The sequence below is a fragment of the Propithecus coquereli genome, unplaced genomic scaffold (genome assembly GCF_000956105.1).
Source record: "Propithecus coquereli isolate 6110/MARCELLA unplaced genomic scaffold, Pcoq_1.0 Scaffold53, whole genome shotgun sequence".
In the NCBI taxonomy this organism is placed as follows: domain Eukaryota; kingdom Metazoa; phylum Chordata; class Mammalia; order Primates; family Indriidae; genus Propithecus; species Propithecus coquereli.
In genome coordinates, this window is record NW_012151174.1 from 1,083,244 (window position 1) to 1,108,119 (window position 24,876).

At 53.6% G+C, this 24,876-nt stretch overlaps 1 protein-coding gene across 2 annotated transcripts in view; it reads left to right on the plus strand.

The window, feature by feature from the left end:
- The window catches only part of AKT2 (v-akt murine thymoma viral oncogene homolog 2), a 30,817-nt gene extending 8,791 nt beyond the window's left edge, over positions 1-22,026 (plus strand). For both annotated transcript variants that reach the window (XM_012657112.1, XM_012657113.1), the window contains exons 3-14: positions 4,493-4,621; positions 6,270-6,381; positions 13,836-13,989; positions 14,479-14,610; positions 16,314-16,379; positions 17,383-17,451; positions 18,174-18,296; positions 19,388-19,516; positions 19,627-19,841; positions 20,368-20,455; positions 20,577-20,679; positions 21,826-22,026. In XM_012657112.1, coding sequence (XP_012512566.1) covers positions 4,493-4,621; positions 6,270-6,381; positions 13,836-13,989; positions 14,479-14,610; positions 16,314-16,379; positions 17,383-17,451; positions 18,174-18,296; positions 19,388-19,516; positions 19,627-19,841; positions 20,368-20,455; positions 20,577-20,679; positions 21,826-21,905 — 1,400 coding nt within the window. In that variant the 3' untranslated portion in view covers positions 21,906-22,026. The remainder of the gene's footprint in view (positions 1-4,492; positions 4,622-6,269; positions 6,382-13,835; positions 13,990-14,478; positions 14,611-16,313; positions 16,380-17,382; positions 17,452-18,173; positions 18,297-19,387; positions 19,517-19,626; positions 19,842-20,367; positions 20,456-20,576; positions 20,680-21,825) is intronic.
- The last annotated feature ends 2,850 nt before the right edge of the window (positions 22,027-24,876 follow it).

The following is a 24,876-nucleotide window of genomic DNA, read 5'->3' on the forward strand; positions in this document are numbered from 1 at the left end:
GATTCATCTGTGTTGTAGCATGTATCAGTACTTCATTCCTTTTTATGGATGAGTAATTTGTGTGTAGATACATCACGTTTTGTTTATCTAGTTATCTGTTGGCGGACACTGGGGTTATTTCTACCTTTTGGCTATTGTGAATAGCTGCTGTAAACAAAATGTACAGTATGTTTGAGTACTTGTTTTTACTACTTTTGGGTACATGCCTAGAAATGGAATTGCTGGGTCATGTAGTCCAGCGGTCCCCAACCTTTTTGGCACCAGGGTCCGGTTTTATGGAAGACAGTTTTTCCACAGATCCAGGGGAGGGGAGAGGGAAGGTTTCAGGATGATTCGAGCACATTACATGTATTGTGCAGCCAAACCTCTCTGCTAATGATAATCTGTATTTGCAGCCACTCCCCAGTGCTAGCATCACCGCCTCAGCTCCACCTCAGATCATCAGGTACTAGATTCTCGTAAGGAGCGCACAGCCTAAATTCCTCGCATGTGCAGTTTACGTAGGGTTCTCACTCCTAAAAGAATCTCATGCTGCCACTGATCTGACAGGAGACGGAGCTTATGCAGTGATGCGAGCTGTGGGGAGTGGCTGTAAATCCAGATGAAGCTTCCCTGGCTCGCCCACTACTCACCTCCTCCTCGTGCTGCCCGGTTCATAACGGGCCACGCACTGGTACCGGTCTGCAGCCTGGGGTTTGGGGACTACAGGTACAGTCCATGTTTATAAACTGTATTTATAAACTACAATATATTTAACTTTTTGAGGAAGCAGCTGTACCATTTTACGTTCTCACCAGCAGTGCATGAAGGTTTTAATTTCTTCGTCTCCTTGCCAATGTGTTATTTTTTGTTTCATTACAACCATTCTGTGTGTGTGAAGTCATACCTCATTGTGGTTTTGAGATGTATTTGCCTAATGACTAATGATGGTTTTTTCATGTGCTTGTTGACTATTTGTATATCTTTGGAGAAATCAGGCTGTTTGTCGTTTTGTTGAGTTGTAAGAGTTCTTTATGTATTCTGGATACTGGACCCTTATCAGATACATGATTTGTATTTTCACCTATTCTCTATGCTTTCTTTTTTATTTTCTTGATCATGTCCTTTTATGCACAGAGGTTTTTAATTTTGAGTCCACTTTTTTTCTTTCATTGCTTGCACTTTTGGTGTCATCTGAGAATCCATTGCCCAATCCAGGGTAATGAAAATTTACTCCTATGTATTCTTCTGAGTTTTTTATCGTTTTAGCTCTTATGTTTAGGTCAATCTGTTTTGAGTTAATACTTATAGTGGTGTATACTGTGAAGTAGGGGTCTAATTCCATTCTTTTTTTGAGACAGGGTCTTGTTCTGTTGCTGAGGCTGGAGTGCAGTGGCCTGATCATAACTCACTGTAATTAGGACTCCTGGGCTCAAGCGATCCTCCTGCCTCAGCCTCCTGAGTAGCTGGGACTACAAGTGCACAGCACCATGCCTGGCTACTTTTTAATTTTTTGTAGAGATAGGGTCTTGCTGTGTTGCTCTGGCTGGTCTTGAACTCCTGGCCTCAAGTGATCCTCCTGCCACGGCCTCCCAAAGCACTGAGATTGAGCTACTGCACCTGGCCAAACTCCATTCTTTTGCATGTGGATATCCCTTTGTCCCAGCACCATTTGTTGAAGATACTATTCTTTCCCCCATTGAATGATCTTTGGCACTTTGATTGTTGAAAATCAACTGGCCATAGATGTTTGGGTTTATTCTTTGGCTCTGAATTCTGTCCCATTGATCTATGTGTCTATCCTTATACCACACTGTTTTGATACCGTAGCTTGGTAGTTAAGTTTTGGTATTAGAAAGTATGAGTCTTTTAACTTTATTCTTCTTTTTCAATATTGTTTTGGCTATCTGGGGCCCTTTGCAATTCCATGTGAATTTGAGGATTAGTTTTTTTATTTCTGAAAAAAAGACTGCTGAAATTTTGATAGGGATTGCATTAAGTCTGTAGATTACTTTGGATGGTATTGCCATCTTAGCAGTATTCCAATCTTCCAACAGACACAGGGTTTCTTTGCATTTATTTAGTTCTCTAATTTCTTTGAGCAATGTTTTGTAATATACAAGCATTTCACCTTGGTGGTTAAATTTATTCCTAAGTATTTTATTCTTTTGGAGGCTATTGTAAATGGAATTTTTTTCTTAATTTGCCTTTTGTATTATTCATTGCTGGTATATAGAAGGACAACTGATCTTTATGTGTTGATCTTGCTAAATTTATTACCTCTAGTAATTATTTTGTGGATTTAGTAATTTTTTTGTGATTTTCTAAATTTCTAAAAAATTTTCTAAATTCTTTGTGATTTTCTGAATATAGGATCATGTTCTTTGCAAGTAAAAGTAGTTTTACTTTTTTTTAATTTGAATGCCTTTTCCAGTGTTAAATCGCAGTGGTGAAAACACACATCTTTGATCGTAAGGGGAATGCGTTTGGTCTTTTGCCATTGAGTATGATGTTAGTGAGGACTTTTCATAGATTCCCTTTATCATTTTGAGAAAGAAAACATCTCCTCTTAGTTTGTTGAGTATTTTTATCATGAAAGAGAGTTGGATTTTGTCAAATGCTTTTTCTGCATCACTGAGATGATCATGTTGTTTTTGTTGTTGTTGTTCTGTTAATACGGTGTGTTTCATTGATTGATTTTCATATATTGAACCAACCTTGCATTCCTGACATAAATTTTACTTGGTCATGGTGTGTAATCCTTTCAATATGCTGTGAATTTGGGGTTTTGCTAGTTTTTGAACCTTATATAAATGGAATCATTAGTACTACATTTGAAAACATTTAATAAGTCAAAACCTGTAAGATGCTTAAGATAGTGCCAGACACAAAGTATACTGTAGTGTCGTCATCATCTTCGTTGTCATCAATTTATGAATATCCCCCTGAGAGGAAACACTGAGAGAAGTGAAGTGATTTATTGGAGTGTTTCCTACACAAGAAAAGGAGCTCAGAGCCCACCTCCCCTGCCATTTTGCACGTGAGGCAAGGGCCTGGTGCACTCTTTGCTTGCACGTTGGGCTGATGATAACGAGCATTTACTGAGTGCCTGTGGTGTGCTAGGCCCTAAGCTCATGATTGCCATCTCTTTTTTTAACAGCCTTATTGAGATATGTCACATACCATACGATTCAGCCATGTAAAGTGTACAATTCAATGGCTTTTAGTATATTCAAAGTTAATGCAACCATCACCACAACCAATTTTAGGACATTTCTACTACTCTAAAAAAGAAATCCTGGGCCGGGTGTAGTGGCTCACGCCTATAATCCTAGCACTCTGAGAGGCTGAGGCAGGAGGATCGCTTGAGCTCAGGAGTTCAAGACCAGCCTGAGCAAGAGCGAGACCCTGTCTCTACTAAAAATAGAAAAAAATTAGCTGGGCCCTGTAGTCCCAGCTACTTGGGAGGCTGAGGCAGGAGGATCACTTGAGCCAAGGAGTTTGAGGTTGCTGTGGGCTAGGCTGACACCACGGCACTCTAGCCCGGGCGACAGAGCCTGTCCCTCTTGGCCATCACCCTCTGATTCCCCCCCTCAGATTGTCCCCTCCCCAGCCCTAGGCAGCTACTCCTGGAAATTTTATATAAATTGAGCCATATATATTTCAAGGTCTTTATCATTGGCTTCTTTCACTTAGCATAAGTTTTGGTTCATCCACATTGTAGTCTGCATCAGGACTCCATTCCTTTTCGTGACTGGTTAGTATTCCGTTGCATGGATATGCCATGTTTTGTTTATCCATTCGTTAGTTGATGGATATTTGGCTTGTTTCTACTTTTTGGCTGTCACGGATAATGCTGCTATGGACATTTGTGTACAGATTTTTGCATGGACATATGTTTCACCATCTCTTTTTAATCCTTAGCAGTTCTCTGAAGAGTGGGTTCTGTGTGTCTGTGTGTGTGTGTGTGTGTGTGTGTGTGTGTGTGTGTGTGTGCTCGTAGAGTGCTTGGCTGTTCGTGGTCAGAACAATCGGAAGGGGTCAAGGGGTGCTGCGAGGGTGTGGCAGCAGCTTTACCCTGCCTGGCACAGAATTGTTGTGACATTTGATCCACCTGCGCAGCTGTATTGGTGAATACCAGCCGTTGGGATTTGGCCTTACAGGGCCACAGGACATGGGTGTTTGGAAGCCTGGGCCTCCCCTGGGACTAGGCCATGAGTTGGCAAGGATCGCTCGCTGCTGGCCACACGCTGAGGCAGCTGGTGCCCTGGGCACTGCCACAGGCGCCTTCTTGTCAGGAATGACCTGTGGATCACTGGGGCTCAGCCCAGTACCCCAGCGTGCGTCAGCAGGGGCCACCTCAAGGGCTCCTCTGGGATTGGCATTCTCGTCCACCCTCCTGCCACTGTGGTGCCCCCTGTGAGTCACTGTCATACTGGGCTGCCTGCCTGCCGCCCGCCTGGGACACCAGTCAACCTTGCCCTGACCTCGCTCCCTTCCTGCCTGCTTTCAGGTGAATACATCAAGACCTGGAGGCCCCGGTACTTCCTGCTGAAGAGTGATGGCTCCTTCATTGGGTATAAGGAAAGGCCCGAGGCCCCTGACCAGACCTTACCGCCCTTAAACAACTTTTCTGTAGCAGGTATGTCTTAGGGTGAGCACGCCAGGGTTCTGGTGCTCCTAGAATGGCTGGCAAGTCTTAGGGGCGCATGGGACTCCGTTATTGTTGAGCTTTGGGCCTGTCGCGGGGCCTGTTTACCGTCAGATGTGTTTTCTGCCCTTCCCTTGCTTGCCCTCTGTGTTAGCTGGGCCAGGCGGGGCTGTCCTGGTGGAGATGGAGGGGTGGGAGGGAGGGAGAGGCCAGGGCATTTCCCCACACCCCTGCTGGGCAGCTCTGTGGTTCTAGCTTGTGCCAAGTGCCTCCCATCCTTCGCTCTGGTAACAGCCTCCTCCCTCTGTCCTCTAACCTAGAGGTATCGTGGCTTCAGGGGTGTCAGGGCTAGCCTCATGTCCTCTGTTCCCTCCATGGTACCCGAAGTGACGCCTTCCAGTTGGACCCTAATCAATGAAAATTCACAAGCCCGAAGCCCTTGCTGGGGACTTGCAGAACACAGTCCTGCCCCCATCCCCTGCCCCTCTGCCACCTTCCTTCCCTGCAGACCTGATCATTCACCATGTCCTCGTTGTCCCTCCTGTGAAGAACATCGCAGAGGCACCCCTGTCTCCAGTGCCTGAGCCCAGACCACCGTCCTCTCCCTCGCTTCTCTCGAATCCAGCACCAGCCCCACTCTGCTCTGTGTAAAGCCTTTTCCCACTTGCTCTCCAGTGCGCTGGTGACGCCAGCACATCTGCTCCCAGCCCCACCTTCTCAGCTGAGTGCCTAGCCCGTCCCTAGCAGCTCCGTGGACCTTTTTCCCTGGGTGTCCTCTAGGTCCCTCATACCTGACCTTCGGGTCTCTCCTCCCCTCTCTCAACTTTCTATTCCCTGTCTCTATCTCAGGGGTGACCCTGTCAACCCCCTAGGCCTTGGGCCAGAGGCCTGGGCCTTGTCCTAGATGCCTTCCTCCCTGCCATGGCCTGTCTGCCTGCCCTATTTTCCCCTCCCTGTGGCTTCACTCTGGTGTAGCCCCATCCTCTCCAACTGGGTCCCTGCCTCCCTGGGCCCCCAGCTTCCAGTCTTACCCTCTACACGATAGTCAGAGGAATGGGTCTTAATCTGTCATGTCCCTTCCCCATTTAAAAGCCTTCCATGGCTCCCTGCTGTCCTGAGGACAAAGTCAAGGTTCCTTGCCCGCCTGTGGCCTCCAAAGCCCTGCCTGGCTGACGCCGGCCCACCTCTCCAGACTTGTCTCTTACTGCTTCCCTCCTCATGCTTGGAGCAGAATTGCCCAGCCCCTGAGGGTACCGGGGCCCCTCTTGCCTCTGGGCTTCTGTACGTGACGTACTCTCTAAGCTCCATTTTCCTTCAGGGATTGGTTCGGAGATGCTGCTTCCTCTGGGAAGCCCTCCCTGACCCCTGCGCTGGGTCAGATGCTGCCTCTGAGTTTCTGCACACCTCTGGGCTCCCCCACCACAGCCCTGACTACTGAGTCATCACTGTCTGGTGGTCCGGCCCCTTCCCCACACATACCGGACCTTGAGCCATGTGAGGGCAGGGCAGGGTTGTCTCAGTCACTAGAGTGCCAACACCATCTGGCATGGGGCTGGGCACAGAGGAGGGGGCTTGAGGAATGCGGGCTGCACCAGGCAGGGCTGCCTCCTCACCTCCATGCCCTCCCCTCCACCTGCAGAATGCCAGCTCATGAAGACCGAGAGGCCACGGCCCAACACCTTTGTCATACGCTGCCTGCAGTGGACCACGGTCATCGAGAGGACCTTCCATGTAGACTCTCCAGACGAGAGGTGAGTCTGGGCCTCCGTGTGGCTGCCCTTTGAGAGTGACCAAGCCTGATGTGAGCAGAAGGGGTAGAGATGGACAGATTTCCTCTGGGACCCTCCATAGGAGCGTCTAGTGTATAGCCCTTCTGTGTGGCCGTCTCCCCAGCTGGAGCTGAGAAGAGCTGTGGTTCTTCATCTGAAGACCCCACTCCGTGTCCTCGGACTTGAGGGCCCACGGAACCACGGGGCAGAGCTTGTGTAATGATACAGACCGCTGGGCCTGGCTCCAGAGCCTTGTATTGCCTGGACATATGCAGGCGGTCAGGTAGCCATGTTCTTAACAAGCATCTCTAGTGATTTTGAGGGAAGGTAGTGCAGAGATTCAATTTGAAAAGATCAGTTTCATAATCAGAGATGAGACAGATGCATCCATTAAAAAAATCAGTGTAAGGAGGTGTCTAGTAAGAGGTTCACTCCCGTCTCTGCCTTATCCGTCCAGCTCCCCGCACCCCCAGTGTTCTTACATGTCCTTGAAGAGCAGAAAGAGAGAGCGAGCTTGTGTGTCCTTGAAGAGCAGAGGTCTTTGTGCCCTCCTGCCTTTTTTTTTTGCTGCTTTTTGCACAAAAGATAGCATTGTACACACTGTTCTGGACTTGCTTTTTTCACTTGAGTGTATCTTGGGGAATCCTTAGTATACGGAGAGCTGCTGCTGCTGCTTTGTTTTATGTTTTGCTTTTATTTACTTTTTTAAAAAGCTGCACATGTGTGTGTCCCAAAGTTTACGTTTGTTTGTATAGCAGGTTTTTATTCATGGTGACTGGGGTTGTGTGGCTTTGTGCTTTCAAACATTTGAATTTTTACCAATCTGAGCAGTGGCAAATCACACCTCATGGCAGTGTTAACTTTTTTTTCTTTCTCTGTGGATGTGTTTGACCCTTAAGAGCCATGTGAGTTTCCTTTTCCAAACTCTCTGTTCATATCATTTGTCTATTTTTCCTATTGAGTAGTTGGTCTTTTTCTAATTTGTATCTGAAAGCTCTTTATATATTAGGGAGCTTAGCTTCCCCCACCTTTTGGAGACAGTCTCGCTCTCTCATCCCAGCCTGAAGTGCAGTGGTGTCATCATAGCTCACTGTAACCTCAAACTCCTGGGCTCACGTGATCCTTTTGCCTCAGCCTTCCCAGTAGCTGGGATTACAGGTACGTGCCACAATGTCCGGCTAATTTTTCTGTTTTTTGTAGAGATGAGGGGTCTTGCTCTTGCTCAGGCTGGTCTCGAGCTCCTGAACTCAAGTGATCCTCCCACCTTGGTCTCCCAGAGTGCTAGGATTACAGGCATGAGCCACCGCGCCTGGCTGAGCTTAGCCCTTTGTAATGAATGGGAAATGTTCTTTTTTCCCCACATTGTCCTTTTGGATCTCACTGAGAAACACTCCTCTAGCTTGTCCAGGGGGTAAGGCTTCAGCAGACCCTCTGGAGAACCCTAAAACAGTGTCATCCAAGAGAGCTTTCTGCCATCACGGAAATGCTTTATATCTGCAGTGTCCAACATGCATGTGCGCCTATTGAGCATTTGACATAGGGCCACTGAGGAATGGAATCTTTTATTTTATTTAATTTTAACTGATTAAATAGCCACATTTGGTTAGCGACTACATTCTTGGACAGTGTGGTTCAGGAGCCTACACAAACAATATCACAGGACTTGCTACCACTATCTGTATTATAATTCTTACTGCATATCTTCCCAAGGTTAAAAATGTACTTGCCTCACCAGGGGAAATAGAATTACCATCCCAAGCCCAGCTGAGGTGTTACTCAGTTGAAAACTATGGCCCAAAACATAGACTGCCAGAAAAAAACACATCAAGACCAGTAGTTGCATAGGTCCTGCATGTTGGTGGGCTGGGTTTTGAAGAATGGATAGGAGTTGGCCATGGAGATAGGCAGGAGAAAGGTTCAGCAAAAGGGACCAGCATATGCAAAGGCCTGGAGGTAAAACAGCTTGTGCATTCCAGGGCCACAAAGGGTTCTGTGTCATCAGAAAATCAAGGGGTGAGGAGTGTTGGAAAGGGGGGAAGTAGAGGCGCTTGAAGATGGAGAGCTCGGCCAGGGCCTTGGACTCCAGATGGAGATTCCCACAGGGCTTGGCAGGGCTTGATAAGTTGGGGTTTGTGGCAGGGTTGTTCCGAGATTCAGGGGGATGATAAACAGGAAGCCCTTGACGCAGCAGTACCTGGCGCATGGTTTGCAAGCCCAGAAAAGGAGCAGCGGGGAGCCAGCAAGGTGTTCTAGTGGGCAGGAGAGATGATCTAGTTTCTATTTTCGCAAGATAGCGTGCTCCTCAGTGTGGGGAAGAACCCTATTACTAAGACTGTGGGGACTGGAGAGCCCCTACCTTCTTCCTTTTCTTAGCATCTTCTGCTGCAGCTGGAGAACAAACTGCTGGGACTGCTCTGAGAGACCAGATCCCAGATTCCTGACCTTAATCCTGGAGGGGGTGCTGAGCCAGAAACACTGCAAGCGGGAGGTGCCCTCCGCTCTGCCCGTAGCTGACTGATGCTATCCTCACTGCCCCCGCCTACGTAGGCCTGGCATTGGCTCCTGAGCCTGGGAGGGACACAAAGGCCGCAGGGCAGACGGGAGCCATGCTGGTTTCTGGTCATTGTCTAGGTGCCGCAACACCCCCTCACTGGGCTCCTGGTTGCCTCTCCTGCCTTCTCCAGGGCAGCCGGGACCCTCCCTGCGCCATCTAGTTCACTGCCAGCTTATTTCAAATGTGGAAAAGTTGAAAGAAGTACAATGAATGAACATCCGGGCACCCTGTACCGAGGTTCAGCAGTCCAGCACTTGCCACGTTTGCTTCGTCTGGCTGTATTTTATGCTGACTCTTGAACAGATGTTCGTACTTTGTGGCACTTTACCCCTTAATACCTCGGCAGGCATCTCCTAAGAATAAGGACTTTCTCCTGCAGAATCGTGGTATCCTTACCACACCCGAGATAATTATGTACTTCCTAATATCTTCTCCATATCCATGCCATACTTGAATTTCTCTAGGTATCTTCAAAATGTTTTTCACGCCAGTATTAATTCAAAGTACATGTCTCTTTGGCCTGTTTTAATCTAGTTTAGCCCTTTGTTTCCACCCTGCCCCAGACATTGATTTTTTTTTGTATAAGCCAGGCTAGTTGTCTTGTAGAACGTCCCACATTCTAGCCCTGTCACAGTATTGCCTTTTGGCATTGTTTACTTTGTTCTCCTTTAAACCCGAAAGTGAGGTCTGGAGCAGGGTTGGCAAACTACAGCCCTGCCTTCCGTTTTTATAAATAAAGTTTTTTTTTTTTTTTTTGAGACAGAGTATCACTTTGTTGCCCGGGCTAGAGTGAGTGCCGTGGCATTAGCCTAGCTCACAGCAACCTCAGACTCCTGGGCTCAAGCAATCCTACTGCCTCAGCCTCCCAAGTAGCTGGGACTACAGGCATGTGCCACCATGCCCGGCTAATTTTTTCTCTCTCTCTATATTTTTAGTTATCCGGATCATTTCTTTCTATTTTTTAGTAGAGATGGGGTCTCGCTCTTGCTCAGGCTGGTCTCGAACCTGAGCTCAAACAATCCACCCGCCTCGGCCTCCCAGAGAGCTAGGATTACAGGTGTGAGCCACCGCGCCCGGCCTGTAAATAAAGTTTTATTGGAACATGACCACGTTCGTTTATTCACGAGTTGTCTGTGGCTGTTTTTGCCATCCTGTGGCATAGGTGAGTAGTTGTGACAGAGACTGTGGCCTGCAAAACCTAAAAAATTTACTCCCTGGCCCTTATGCAGAAAAAGTTTACAGACCCTTGGTCTTGACAAGCAGGAGTGCTTAATAGTGCATCAGATTAGTATCTTTCTGATGCAAATCTTTGTCTGCTCAGAACTCCGAGTGGCTTTTAGTCCCACTTGGAGTAAACTCCAGGCTCTGCCATATCCTCCAGTCATTTCCCACCGCTAGTGCCCACCGTCTGAGTCGGCCCACTGAGGCACAGGAAGGTCACATGACCTGCCTGGTGTTGCCCGCAGGAAGGGGCAGAGCCAGGATTCGCGCCCAGGCCATCGGTTCCAGAATCTGTAATCTCAACCACTGTGGTCCCCAGTTGATACGGGAGGCAGACGGGCTGGGGAGGTCGGGCCGCTGAGGACCCACAGCTGGAATGCAGCGGAGCTGAGGCTCGGGCCTCGGGCTCTGGCACTGAGCCTGTGTCCTGCCCTGTGCCCTTCGTGGGTGAACATGGTCTCTCATAAGTCCATCCCCTGGCCCTGGAGCCCAAGTGAGGATGAGACGGTGCCATGTTATTTTTCTGGTCGTGTTTCTTGGTGGGGGGAAGTGTTTGTGGGGGAGGTTGGAATGCGTGGGTCTGTGTCCCTGGCCTCTGCGTGCTGGCTCTGTAAATAGGCAGACACCAGCCTCTCTGTGCCTCAGTCTCCTCATTTATGCAGTGAAGTCAGTCGCAGTACCCACTGCAGAGGGTTGTTGGGGAGGACGAAAGCAGCCACTTCCCGTAAAGCACCACGGTGGTGGCCTCTGTAAGTGGAAGGCGTTAGTGTTACTGTTGCTCGGTGGGGAGTCCCTCTCCGAACGGTGGTCCAGGTCACAGCTCCTGGGGAGTGGTGTTCCTTACTTTGCTCCTGGGCTCTCTGGCGTGGTGTCCGTTAGTCCATGAAGCCTTCTGAGAGAGTGTCACTCCTCGATCCTCCTGGGTCGTGTCTGGGAATCCAGGCTGTGGCTTTCAGCAGCCTCTCGAGTCTGAGACAGGGAACTGCGGCGTGGTGCCACGGAGGAGTGGGCTGTGTGTGGGCGAGAGTCCCAGTTCTGCCCTGTCCCCGCCGTGTGACCTCCGTAGGTGACTCCCCCTGGAAATGCTGTCTCCCCCTCCAGTGCTCTCGAGAATTACACAAGCTGGTGCCTGTGGAGCTGGCTGTTCAGTGCTGTTATTTTCTGGTCGTTTCTCAGTAGCAAAGGAGGTTGGTTTCCCCTTGGGCTCTCCTCTTGGAGGGTGGAAAGTACTTCAGCCCCAGCTCCCCTTTGCCCCAGACACCACGTTGTGAACCCCTGAGGAGTACCCGCGACACCCTGGACAGAGGCCCTTGCTTTTTCTCTGGAATTCTAAGTGCTGCAACCTCGCAACTTCAGTCCAGTTGGAACAGTATTGGAGGCTTTTCAGGCGTCTGCAGAGCCCCAGCTACCCCGGTCAACCTCTTGCGTTGCTGTGGGTTCCCACAGCTCCCTGTAGGCTGGGCAGCTTGAGCCAGGGTGCACTGGGTAGCTCCAGGCCCCTCACCCTCGTGTCTTTAGCACCTTCCGTGAGTCAAGTCTTTCTGTGCCACCCTGTGTGCACACTCTGCATGAAGTGGCTCACCCGTGTCTCAGCAGCCCCGGTCCGCAGAGAAGGGGAGGAGGCCGGGAGGGTGAGGAGGCAGCGAAGTCGCCCCTGGAGCCCGGCCGGTGTGGCTCCAGAGCCCGTGCCCCGATCCACCTCCGGGGTAGCGCCTCAGAGCTGCTTTTGGTGCCCGTGGTGTGCATGCGCTGTAGCTTGTGTGTTCAGGCTACTGCTGAGGGACCGTCTGTGTCCTCTCCACCCCTTTCTTTGTAAACAAAGATGGTACCACCCTGTACATCTTAGTCTGCAACCTGCTTTCTACACGTGATGGTCTCTCAAGGTCTTTATATATGAGAGATGTATATGTATTTTAATCACCGTATCTCCCAGGAGATCTGCGATTTCCCCCCCCCCAGTCTACCATCTTACACTCAGGTTGAACATTTTAAAATTCGTAAGAGGACAACTGGGTCTGATAAAGCCTGTTATGGGATGTGTTCCTACTCTGTTTCTTCTTCTTCTTCTTTTTTTTTTTTTTTTTTTGGGAAAACAGGAATATTAATATAGAGATTGGCATTTAGGCTATAACTTGTTCTGGAGGGGTTACGCGTTAAAGCAAGTTGAGAAATGCTGGCTTGAGATGTTGGGGTATGGGGGGAAGAAGCCAGTACCGCTCTGCCTGGGTGTGCACCGGGCCTCGCTGTGCGCTGGCCCTGAGGCCACTCGGTCTTTGGCTCCTTACTTATCATTACCTGAAAACCTGCCGAGTACCCGCCATGAGTGCTGGGGCACACCATGTTCCACGCCCTCATGGGACAGACCCCAGGCCCTGGGTGGGAAGGAGCAGCGTGCCAGCACTTGATGTTTATGCATCTGTCTTACAAAACGTGATCTCCTGTGAGCGAGGCCAGTTTGAGAAGGCAGAGCCTCCCCTGCGTTTACCGGGGCCTCTGGGCTTCATTGCTGCTCGGTTCAGCAAGCCGCCAAGCCGAGCAAGAGCTGCCCTGCCCACTGGCCCTGGGGAAAGCCACAGGCTTTTTATTATTCCAGTTACCAGGTTGGAGCAACTGCCGTGTTTTTCTTGAGTTTGGTTTCTTAACCTGTGCCTCAGTTTCCTCCTTTGTAATGCGGGAGAAGGGGTGGTTAATAATAGTGAGTGCCTGTTCTTAGCTCCCATCTGAGCTGGCTGCACTTACTGTGGCTTATTTAAATCACTGGGATTTGGGAGGTTGCTGTTTGCACTCTTTGGATTTTCTCGTTCTTACTGAACATTTTCTTTTTCCCACTGGTCATGTGGCTGTTTTCTAGGCACAAGCCCGATACACTGGGGGTAGCGGGGGGCGGTTCACAATATTTTGGGTTGAACCACCTGATTGCTGTGTGGTGGGTCAAAAATGGGGGGATATGAACAATTTTAGTGTCATTCAGCCTAGTATTTTTCTTTCTGGTCTCTGGTCATTTTCACTTACTAGAATAGTTTGCAAGTATCAAAAGAAAATTCTTTCCCAGCAAGTCCTAAGTCGTGAGCAACAGAACTGGTTTATTCTTAAACTGGGCTCTGTTTTGCTGGGATCTGCTTCCTGCCCACCACCTTCTCTCTTCCATATCCCTGGGCTGCTAGGATTTCTGTCCCTGCCACGCCCTCCCAGCAGACTGTCCCCTTCAGGGAGTCCTGTCGTTCAGCTCTTGCCTCCTAAGATCTTCAGCTGCTTTGGCTAATGAATGCTTCCTTTTACTGCTGGTTTTGCTCTACAAGACACTGGTGACTTGTAAACTTGAGCTTGTCATTTGTTCCGGAGGAATTCAGAGAAGCACTGTCTCCCTCACTCGAGGCTCAGGGTAGTGGCTCATTTTCAAGAAGAAAGTGGCCTCCCCACTTTGATCATTTCACCACTGCCTGGTTTCAGGTGGCCCTGAGGCCAGGCCACTGCTGAGAAATCAATGCTCTCTCTTCGTATTCCACTCTTGCCCTCTCCTGCCCGTCACAGCCAGAGGGCTGTGAAATTTCGCTCAGGTCCTGTCAGCTTTGCCTGGCTCAGACAGATCTCGCCACAATGCCCGAAGGTATTTGGACCCGTGGCTCCCCAGGAGTCATGGCTCATGTGTGCCCCCACACAGGGAGGAGTGGATGCGGGCCATCCAGATGGTCGCCAACAGCCTCAAGCAACGGGGCCCGGGTGAGGACCCCATGGACTACAAGTGTGGCTCCCCCAGTGACTCTTCCACGGCCGAGGAGATGGAAGTGGCAGTCAGCAAGGCTCGGGCCAAAGTGGTAGGTGCTGGGGGCAAAGGGTGGGGGGCTGTCCGTCTGCAAGTGCCCCCGTCCCCAACGCTGGCCTTGCCCCGCTTGGTTTCCATATAAACTGTGCAGGGGTCCAGCTGAGAGATGTCTGCCCTGCACGGTGGGGTGATTTCAGGGTGTCGATGCCCCGGGGGGCTGCTCTGTGCCCACAGGGTGAGGGGCAGCCCTGGGAGACCTGCTGCAGCTTCATCTTGGGAGGTTGTGAAGACCCCATGACCCCCCGTCAGAGCTCTGGGCTCAGCCCACCCAAGGCCCTGTGCCTGGGAAAGCCGTGAGGTGGGAGAGCCTTGGCCTGAAGGTCCCTTCAGAACAAGCAGCTGCTGCCCAGAGCCTCCCTTCCTGCTCTAGCTGAAGCCGCTTGGCAACAGTGTCCTTTGGTTTTCCTCTTTCTTTGTCAAAATTTCCTCCCATGGGCCATGTGCCAGGCGCTGACGGCCCCCACTCTTCCCATCCCCGCAGACCATGAATGACTTCGACTATCTCAAACTCCTTGGCAAGGGAACCTTTGGCAAAGTCATCCTGGTGCGAGAGAAGGCTACTGGCCGCTACTACGCCATGAAGATCCTGCGGAAGGAGGTCATCATCGCCAAGGTGGGCGCTCCGAGGACTGCTGCTCGCTGGCATCTGTGGGGGCCGTGGTCTGGAGCCGGACTGTGGCCAGGGGCTCTGGAGGGCTGGGACACTGAGCCAGCCTTCTGCTGCTGTAGTCTTATTCCCTGCCACGAATCCCATTCCCCTCGGACTCAGTCCTGTAATTCCCTGAGCAGAAGGGGAGCCTTAGGCCCAGAGAGGAGCGGGCTGCCTGCTGAGCCCCCACCCCACCCTCTCGAGGTCCGCAGATACCCATGGACTGAGTCTGCCTCGGGGCCTCCCCCAGCAGCGCTGTCAAGGCCTGAAAGCGGAGAGGTCTCTGTGGGGAGGCTGGGCCGGGAATGGAATTCTATTTTTTCCCCTTATTTAAAGTTTTTGTAATGGAAGCTTCCAAACATACAAAATTTTGAAAAAGAAAATAAATATAATGGGCTCCCATGTAGCCATCATCCAGTTTCAACAGTTATCACAGAATGTAGCCAGTCTTGTTTCATTAGCTCTGCTGTCCCCTCCCTTTTTTATTTTGGAGTTGTTTTATTTTTTTAAGAGATAGTGTGTCTCACTCTGTCACCCAGGCTAGAGTACAGTGGTGTCATCCTAGCTCACAGCAACCTCAAACTCCTGAGCTCAAGCGATCCTCCTGCCTGAGCCTCCCGAGTAGCTGGGACTACAGGCGCACACCACCACGCCCAGCTAATTTTTTATTTTTTGTAGAGACGGGGTCTTGCTCTTGCTCAGGCTGGTCTCGAACTCCTGAACTCAAATGATCCTCCCGCCTCGGCCTCCCAGAGTGTTAGGGTTACAGGCATGAGCCACCGCGTCCAGCCTTAAATATGCATCTTAACAGATGAAGATTTTAAAGAATATAATCAGATGGTGCTAGGATCATATCCAACAAAATTAACTGTTAATTCCTGATATTGCTGATCCAAGGTAGAGTTTCTCAGCTCAGCACAATTGACATTTTGGGCCAGGTCGTTCTTTGTCTTGGGGACTGTCCTGTGTGCTGTAAGATGTTTAGCAGCATCCCTGGCTTCTACCCACTAAAGCCAATAGCAACCCCCCCAGGTATGACAATCAAAAGTAACCTTATACATTCTCAAATGTCCCCTGGGGATAAACTTGTTCTAGGGGAGAGCCAGTGTCCAAGCTGCCACAGATGGTTCAGGATTTTTGGATGCTGTCCTGGTGGTTCTGCTATTCAGTCGGATACCAAACTTGAACCTGCATTAATGTCATCCAGAGGGCTAGTGAGACAGTGCTGGGCCCACCCGGAGTTTCTGACTCAGTCGCTCTTGGGTGGGGCCCAAGAATTTGCATTTCTACAAGTTCCCAGGCGGTGCTGATGCTGCAGTGTGGGGCCACACCCCAGAACTGCCACTCTCCAGCCTAGAGCCTGGCTTAGTCCAGTTCCTTCTTTGGGCAAGGACATTTGACAAGGTGGTGTTGCCCACATCCTGTGGCAGCACCTCAGGGGTCTCATAATGTGTGCTTGTCCCCACTTTAGGCATGTGGGTTCAGGTGGTAGCAGCCTGACCCCTCCATTGTGAGGTCCCCATTGACTTTCTGCCTTACTGTTTTGAGAGAGCGCCACTGAATGGGATTGTGTTTCACCAAGACCTTGCTCCCCATCCCTCAGGTCAGGGATGGAGTGGGCAGGCCTGGTGCTGCCCACCAGTCCCTCACCCGTGCTCTGTCTGCAGGATGAAGTCGCCCACACGGTGACCGAGAGCCGAGTCCTCCAGAACACCAGGCACCCGTTCCTCACTGTGAGTCACACTCCCTTCTCAGGCAGTCTGGGCCCTTTGGACAGCTCGGGGAAAGAGCCTCAACCTGCTGCCACAAAGCATAGCCTTGGTGTAGGCCAGGCGGGCAGGGCAAGGTGTTGCTGCGCCCCTACCTCGTCTGAACCCAGACGCTGCGGGCAGGGCTGGCAGCTTCTTCACAGATGGTGGTTTCGTGTAAGCAGACTGAAGACGTCACATCAGGTGGCCCCGGGAGAGCATGGCTGCTGTCTTTATGACTTAGGAGCACTTAGCCCAGGTGGTCCAAATGGGAACATTATTTGTTTTAAGTTATAATCATAAAAGCAGAGGTGTTACATTGTGTTGCCGATAACTCAGGCTGAGTAGGTACCTCTCTGGGCTGTGGTCGTCAGTTAAATGGAGCAGCTTGAGGCCAGCATATGTGTCATTTGTGTAGCTCAGTTGCTGTCCAGGTGTCCTGTTAAGTCACAGCACTTGTTCAGATGAAATCATATGAGGTACCTCAGTGTGGAAGACAGGGAACAGTCGAGTTGTGAGCAGAGGGGTCACCCAGGAGGCCTCCGAGGAGCTCTCTGTAGGGCTCCGTGATGTGCAGTGTCATGACTACTGTTTGCTGGCTGCAGCTTGCCCATCCTGTCTTCGGAGTTGGCTCCCAAGCCATTGCCACTCCCAGCCACCGCGTACATCACTTGTGTGCGTGTGTGACTTTAACACATTTTACTATTAAAATGACGCGGAGAGAAGAGAAACAGCTCTGGTTACCCAGAACATACTTTCTCCCCTGGCTGTGCCTGGCGAAGGTAGAGGACAAGGTGGTTCGGTACAGTGTCCCCTTTTTCTGCCCTCAGAGCCGCAAGTCCACTCACCTACTCCCCGTCTGCCTGACTCCCTCGGGCCCAGGCCAGGGCCGGAGGGTACACGCACAATTAGCAGCGCCCCTGCCTCCAAGGCTCAGCAGAGCCCTCCTCCTTCCCACGCGCTACCCTGGCCACCTTCCCCCCCGCAGGCACTGAAGTATGCCTTCCAGACCCACGACCGCCTGTGCTTCGTGATGGAGTACGCCAATGGTGGCGAGGTGAGCCGTGGGGACCCCCGGCCGTGCTTTCTAGGTGTGTCTTTCCAGAGTGTGGGGCAAGGCAGAGAGGAGCTGGGGTGGGGGTGGCGGGAGGCTCACTGACTGTTGTCTGGCCCTCCACCTGCCGTCTGTGAGACGGGCATCATCTGCGTTTTGCAGTGGGGTAAGTGAGGCTCAGCGAGGTTAAATGGCTTGCCCAGGTGACAGTGAGCGCGGGGCAGAGTGATGTGGAGAGGGCTGTGAGTGGTTGGCTGACGGTGCTTCAAAGGACGTTTTCAGAGGCTCCAAAGAAAGCATCTGAGTGTCGAAATCCACCAGCCCTCTCTTTCCCTGTCTCTCCCTGAAGCAGATAAGTTCAGCCGCTCCCTGCGCCGAGTTCACCCTTCTGTCACCCACTCGTCTCTGGCGCCCTTCTGTGCGCAGGCAGATGCAGCTCTCTGGATCGAGATCGGTTGTTTGCTTCATCTGTCCGATGCGGGCTCACCTGAGGCTTCCTGTCACTTGCTCAGGACTCGTGTTCCTCTTCGCTCCCTCCCTGGCCCGTCGCAGGCTGTCCCTCCATTACGCTCTTACTGGCACCGACTGGCTGGTCCTTGCTCTTCTCTGCTCACTGTGCCTCACTTGGTCCCTCCTGCTGGCACTTGCCAGTTCATGGAGCAAGTGTCACTGCCCTTCTCTCAGGGCCGGGGCTCTGACTTCCTCCCCACGCCTTCCTCCGGCAGCTGTTCTTCCACCTGTCCCGGGAGCGTGTCTTCACGGAGGAGCGGGCCCGGTTTTATGGCGCAGAGATTGTCTCAGCTCTTGAGTACTTGCACTCAAGGGATGTGGTGTACCGTGACATCAAGGTTGGTGTGTGCCTGGGGGGCAAGGGGGACAATCGCACAGAGGCTCCAGGCTGGTCCGTGGCACATGCGCGGGACTCACGGCAGGGAGGTCGGGATCAGGCTTCTGCCGAGCTCCCCGCCAAGGTCCAGGGCGGCGGTTCCGCAGCAGGCAGCCCTGCTCTCGGGACCTTTCCAGGCCTCCTCTGAGCACTTCTAGGCTGCTGGGGGTGGGGGTGGGGGTGTAAATTGGCACAAGCTCTAATTTGGAAGATAATTCGACAGTGTCCACCAAAGCTGAGTGCACAACAGAAACGGGGACATGTGTGCACCTCAGAGGGTGTATACACAAGCTCAGAGGAGCACTGTTGGCGCTAGCCCAAACTGGAAGCAGCCCAGAGACCGGGTAAGGCCCGTCGTGGTGTATTCACACAGGGGCTTCCGTGCAGCAGTTAGAGAACACACTGCAGCTACACACATAGGTAGTGTCGAGGGAAAAAGCCAGGACAGATGAGAGGAATCTGTAGGTGTGTGTATGTGTGGGTGGTACAGTCTGTAAAGAAAAGCAAGGGAGAAGTTACTGCTCGGCGGGGGCAGGCAGTAGTGGGGAGGGGCACGCAGTGCTTCTGGGGGTTACTGATGTTATTTCTTGACCTGGTGGAGGTTACACCAAGGCCCCACTGAATTGCCCATTTATGTTTTATATTTTTATGCTCTTTGCTGGTGTATATTTCGTAATTAAAAGGCAAAAAGCTTGGAAAAAAATAGAAGAAAGCTAGTGCCCCTCACACCTGAATATAAGCAACTGCAGCCCACAGTGAGGGCGGCAGGAGGGCAGGCCTGGCCCCATCTCTCCCTGCCTGGCCGTTTTCCAGCTAGCCTGGAGAGTGGCGGCGGGGCGGGAGGTGTTGGGTCTGGCTCCCTCCGGGTCTCAGAGGGTGAGGCCTTATCCCTGCCCTGTGTGTGCTGTGGCCCAGCCTGGCATAGGGAAATTGATGTCCTGGAGCCCCTGGCTTGGCAGCTGCCACCCTAGGCCACAACTCCCTTGAGGGAGGGGTTAGGGCGACAGGAAGTCCTGGGAGAGCGTGTCCCTGATGTGTTGACTTTTCCAACAGCTGGAAAATCTCATGCTGGACAAAGATGGCCACATCAAGATCACTGACTTTGGCCTGTGCAAAGAGGGCATCAGTGATGGGGCCACCATGAAAACCTTCTGTGGGACCCCGGAGTACCTGGCGCCTGAGGTACTGGGGCTGGGGGCGGGGGTGCAGGAACACGTGAGGCCAGGGTGGAGGGGACCTCCGAGGGCAGAACCGTGATTCCGCCTGGCCCCTCACTGCCCCTCCTTCCGCAGGTGCTGGAGGACAACGACTACGGCCGGGCCGTGGACTGGTGGGGGCTGGGCGTGGTCATGTACGAGATGATGTGCGGCCGCCTGCCCTTCTACAACCAGGACCACGAGCGCCTCTTCGAGCTCATCCTCATGGAGGAGATCCGCTTCCCGCGCACGCTCAGTCCTGAGGCCAAGTCCCTGCTTGCTGGGCTGCTTAAGAAGGACCCTAAGCAGAGGTGAGGGCTGGTGCCTGCCCTGCCCTGCCCAGTGCCTCAGCCTGGCGGGGTCTGGTGCACTGGTGCACTCCCTCGTGGGTTCACGCCAGTGTGTGTTGTCCCCCACGCAGCCCGACAATGCCCACAGCCAGCACTCAGCAGTCCTTTGGGGCCAGGCCCGCACTCTGCCTGCACCGCCTTGTTTAGTGGGGATGCGGAACAGGGCAGGCCCCGTGCCTGACCTGGGATCACCAACTGCACGTGGCAGAGCCGGGACGTGAACGGGCCTGCTGCCGAGCCTGCCCTGCCAACTCCCTTTCTGGTCTTGGGGTGCGGGCAGGCCGTGAGCCCTCGGGAGGTTGCAGTCTCCCTGGCTCTGACGCAGGCACGAGGCTTCTCTGTGAAGCAGTGGTTTGTGACCAAGACAGAATCGTTAAAGGCTGTGCAGGGCCCACATGTCGCAGGCTCAGGCCTGCCTGCGCCAAAAGCCTGTCCCCCAGAACCTGGCTGCTCTGGGAGGTGGGTGCTGACAGCCGTCTCTGCCCAGGCTTGGCGGGGGGCCCAGCGACGCCAAGGAGGTCATGGAGCACAGATTCTTCCTCAGCATCAACTGGCAGGACGTGGTACAGAAGAAGGTGAGCCCCTCTTCCCCACTGCCTGCCCCCGACAGGAGCCTCCAAGGGCCTGCTCATGGGTGACCTTGGTCGAGGCCTCCTGTCCTTAGTGTCCCTGAGTCTGGGCTCCTCTCCTCCGTAGCTCCTGCCACCCTTCAAACCTCAGGTCACATCCGAGGTTGATACGAGGTACTTTGATGATGAATTCACTGCCCAGTCTATCACAATCACACCCCCAGACCGCTGTGAGTATCTGGGGCCCCCTTGCCTGGTGGGCATGGCGGGCGGTAAAGGGGTGGGGTCTGCACTTGACCCAGTTCTCTAGGAGGACCCTTGAAGGCCACCCTCTCTGTGTCTGGGCACTTTGCCCTAAGGTGTACTCGCAGGGCCTTTTGCCATGGGTCCTCCTTGGAGCCGGTGGGGCTCGCCAGGAGCCATTGGCTACAGCATATTCCAGAGCTCAGGGGGAGCTCTGGGCACCAGATGGCCTGGGTCCCTGGGACTGGGTTGGTTCATTGACTTTACAGTTGTTTGAGTTCTTACTCTGAATCTAGCCAAGGGCTGGGCTGTGCTGGAGACACAGCAGTGACTGCGCCAGGCCTGGTCCCCACCCTTGGGGAGCTCCCAGTCCAGGTGGGGTGACTGACAGCCCAGAGCAGTCAGGGCTAGGATGTAGGAGCCCAGGGACTGGGGAAGCCCAGAGGGAATGCCTGACCTGGCCTGCAGGTAGGGAAGGCTTCCTGGAGGAGGAAACAAACATGTCAACTGAGATGCATTCTTGGCAGAAGCAGTGGCATGTGGGATGCCAGAAATGGGCTAGAGCATTGCACGGTCGGGAGTGGGAAGAGAGCATGGAGCCAGAGTGTGAGGGTTTTGGGTGCCCCTGGGAGGAGTGGGGACTTTTCGTGTGGGGAGTCATAGGAGGGTTTTGTGCAGAGAGGGACAGGGTTGCATCAGAGCTTTAGAAAGTCCCCCTGGCTGCATGTGGAGGGTGGATTGGAGGGGATGAGGGTGGAGGCCAGGGCAGGGACTGGGCTGGAGGGGTCCGGGCTAGGCCATGGTGATGGCGTGGGCAGGGGAGGGAGAGAGGGGAGGGTGGGATGCTCAGAAGGCCAAGTGACCGAGCTGCGGGCCAGTGCGGAAGAGCGCAGGTAGCTTCGCACACAGGGCTGCCCAGGGCTGCAGCCTGAGGAGCGGGGCGGTGGCTGAGAGGCCGGTCAGGAGGGAGGCTGCCTTCTTTGCCCCAACCTCGTGGGAGCCCCCTCCGGCTGGGGGTTCATCCTGTGGTCCCACTGCAGTTCTTCCCGTGGCCGGTTCCCCAGGGAGTCTGGGCGGGGTGCCCGGGCCCCCTGCAGGCCGATCCTCCCCAATCTGCCTCCACCAACCCGCAGATGACAGCCTGGGCTCACTGGAGCTGGACCAGCGGACCCACTTCCCCCAGTTCTCCTACTCGGCCAGCATCCGCGAGTGAGCAGCCCTGCCGCCGCCACAGGACGCACGCATGGCTGCCATCCGCCGCCCGGGTGGCTTTTTTTTAACTTTTCATTTTGCCTTATTGGTTTGTGTCCCCCTCCCTCGCCTCCTCGCCCCCATTTCCAGTTTCTCTTCAGTTCTCTCCCAGACTCACCTGAGCGGTCCCAGCAGCCCTTGCCTCCAGCCTCACCTTTGTGCCCAGACCAGTGTTGGGAGACTGCCCGCCTCCCGCCCCGGGACCGGGCTGTCGGGTGGACGGAGAGATTCAGGTTTATAATCAACACGAACCCCGGCGAGGGCCAGAGCACGAAGTGTGGGGCCGCGGGGCCTGCCTGCATTTCTGGCCGGGGCGCCACGCGGGCAGCCTGCCCACACGCCGCTGCTGCTGGATGGAGCCGCCCGACGCCATTCGATGCCCAGTGGACAGTGGTGCTGCCTTCCATGCCCTGTCGTCTAGGCGCGGAGTGGCCTGGCTCGGGGCGGTGCGACCCCCCGGCCCCCCCATGGGGGCATAAAAGCAATAATGTCCAGGGACGGGCAGGGGCCTTGGAAACTGTGGGATCAGGGGGTTAGGGCTCCCTTGTGAATGGAGCCAGGTCCTTGGATCTGCATCGTGGGAAACCAGAAGGGACCCAGGGGGGTGGGTGCTGCCCTCTCGCCCCCCAAGCTGCTCTCCTGACCCCGTGGACGAGGCAGGAGGGAGGCTGGCCTGCCCACCCTGCAGCCCCGTGCCTTACCAGGGCTTCCAGCTGGCCTCACTTCCCGCTGGACCCTGGGTCTGGCCCAGCCCCACTGGAGCATGTGGGCTGGGATCGTCCCCTTCTCTCTGCCTGGGGGTGGAGCCCTGGCTGTTACACATCTCGCACCGAGACAGTATTGGGCCCCGTGGACTGGGGCGGGGGTGGGCGTCTCTGGTACGTATTGAGTGGGGGGCCTCCGAGAAGGAGGCTCCTAGGCCACCCCACCCCGTCCTCCCTCCAGGGCCCCACATTCTGCAGCCTTAAGGTGAACGTGAGCGCGAGTCCGTGTCAGTGCCGTGGATACACGTGTACGTGCCTCGGACTGTGTGTCAGTGGGACACAGAGGCACGTGGGTGTGCGTGTGCGTTGGGTGTGTGTGTGTGAGGGCAGCGTGTCCTCAGTGTGCGTGGTGTGTGTGGGCTCGGGCCCCCACCCCTTGCCCGAGCGTTTCATCCCATGGGGGGAGGGGTGCGGACTTAGTGGGAGGGGCCCCACCTGGGAGCCCCTCGCTGCCCTCCCTCCCTTCCCCCCAGCATCTCTGGGTGTCTGCAGTTTAGTTTCTGTGGTTTTGATCTCCCCACCCCACCTCCTGAACTAGGCAGTTCACAGAAAGGCACCATGGGGTGGGGTGGGGCGGGGGTTGGTGTGGGGGGGTGGGGGTCCTTTTTCCTTTTTGTCTGTGTATGTCTTTACCTGACAATTCTCCCCCATCCCCGCTGGCCTTTCCTCGTCCTTCGTATTTGTACGGTACCAGCAATAAAGACACTCGTTTCAGACCAGGGCCCGGCCTGCGCTTGTGCCGGCCACCACCCTGGGCACCAGCTCTTCCTGCTCCTGTGCTGCCCTCACAGGTCCCTGGCCAGCCAGGCGGTGGGGACGCGGTGGGGGCTGAGCAGGAGTGCGGAGGTGGGAATGAGCTCAGGACTCGGGCAGCTGGCGGTGGGCGTGTGCAGGAGCCCAGGCTGGAGGGGGCAGGAGGGTGGAACTGGGCATGGGGTGGGGCAGCTGTGGGGCTGGGGAGGCTCCCGGAACCTGGGGTCAGGTATGGCGGACGGAGCCCTTTCTCGGCCTTCAGATGCTGCTTATGCTGAAAGAGGTGGGGTGAGAGGACGGGTGGGAGGTGTGAGTGGCTCAGAACAGGGAGGGTGCATGTGTTGCTCAGTCCTGGAGCTGAGTGTGAGAGGGAGTGCTTCCTTTCACATGGCCGCCAAGCCCTGGCGTGGGGCATTGCCCCCTCGCTGTTCACGCTATAACCGGGAAGGCTCCCGAATTCCAGGACGAAGTCGCTGTGTTAGTGGTGTTCGCAGCTGCTGTCAGCTGGGAGCACCTGAGCCCGCGCTCGGCTCTGGGAGTGGACCCTCTGACGGCAGTTGCCTTCTTCCTGGCTGCGTGCTGGGCCCTGGCCTGCCACGCGTGGGTCCCGCCGGCTGGGCGGTGGCTGAGCGGGAACGCCTCCCGTCTCCAGACCCGGCCTCGGAGCTGGGCCCGCTGGGCCCTGCTGCACAGAGGGCCCGGCACAGGTGAATTTCATTTCAGATTTTGCCGGAAGATATTAGGGCTTCGCAACCATTCAGTCTTTGAGATTTTAAGCGCGTTGACAGCAGAAAAGTCAGCTCTAATTTAGAAAAATCAGAGTTAGCTATGGCTAATACTCCTGGTGTTTTTTTGGTTTCTTTTTAAGTTCATATGGACTTTATTATTAATTTAATTACAGAAGTCTGCCCCAGTGAGCATAAAATAAACAGAAAAGCCTTTACTCTTGTCTCTAGTCCCAGCCCTCTGATGTGCCCAAGGTCGGGTTTCTTCTCACATCACAGTGACTCACATCTCCCAGGGGGGCACATTCCTGGCTACCTCATTCTCTTAGCGGCTGTCTCGTACTCCACGGGGATGGGGTCCCACGATTTAATGCGCTGCTCCCCTTCATTGAACATCCGAGGGCTGTCTGGAAAGCGTCTAGCCGGTGTTAATACATTTTTCATATTACATGGCTGCATACTTGGCAGACAGCCCTCGTGCGTCCTTCGATGTGCTGGTGCTGCCTCTGTAAAGTTTTCCCAAAGAGGGAGTCAGAGTGAAAGAGTTTCAATAAAATTTCACCAATTAAATTTTGAGTGGATAATTGCTTCTGCAACGTGCACTTTAAAAATTTCACAAGTTTGTGTAAAGAAAAATGGGTATAGGCCGGGCGCGGTGGCTCACACCTGTAATCCTAGCACTCTGGGAGGC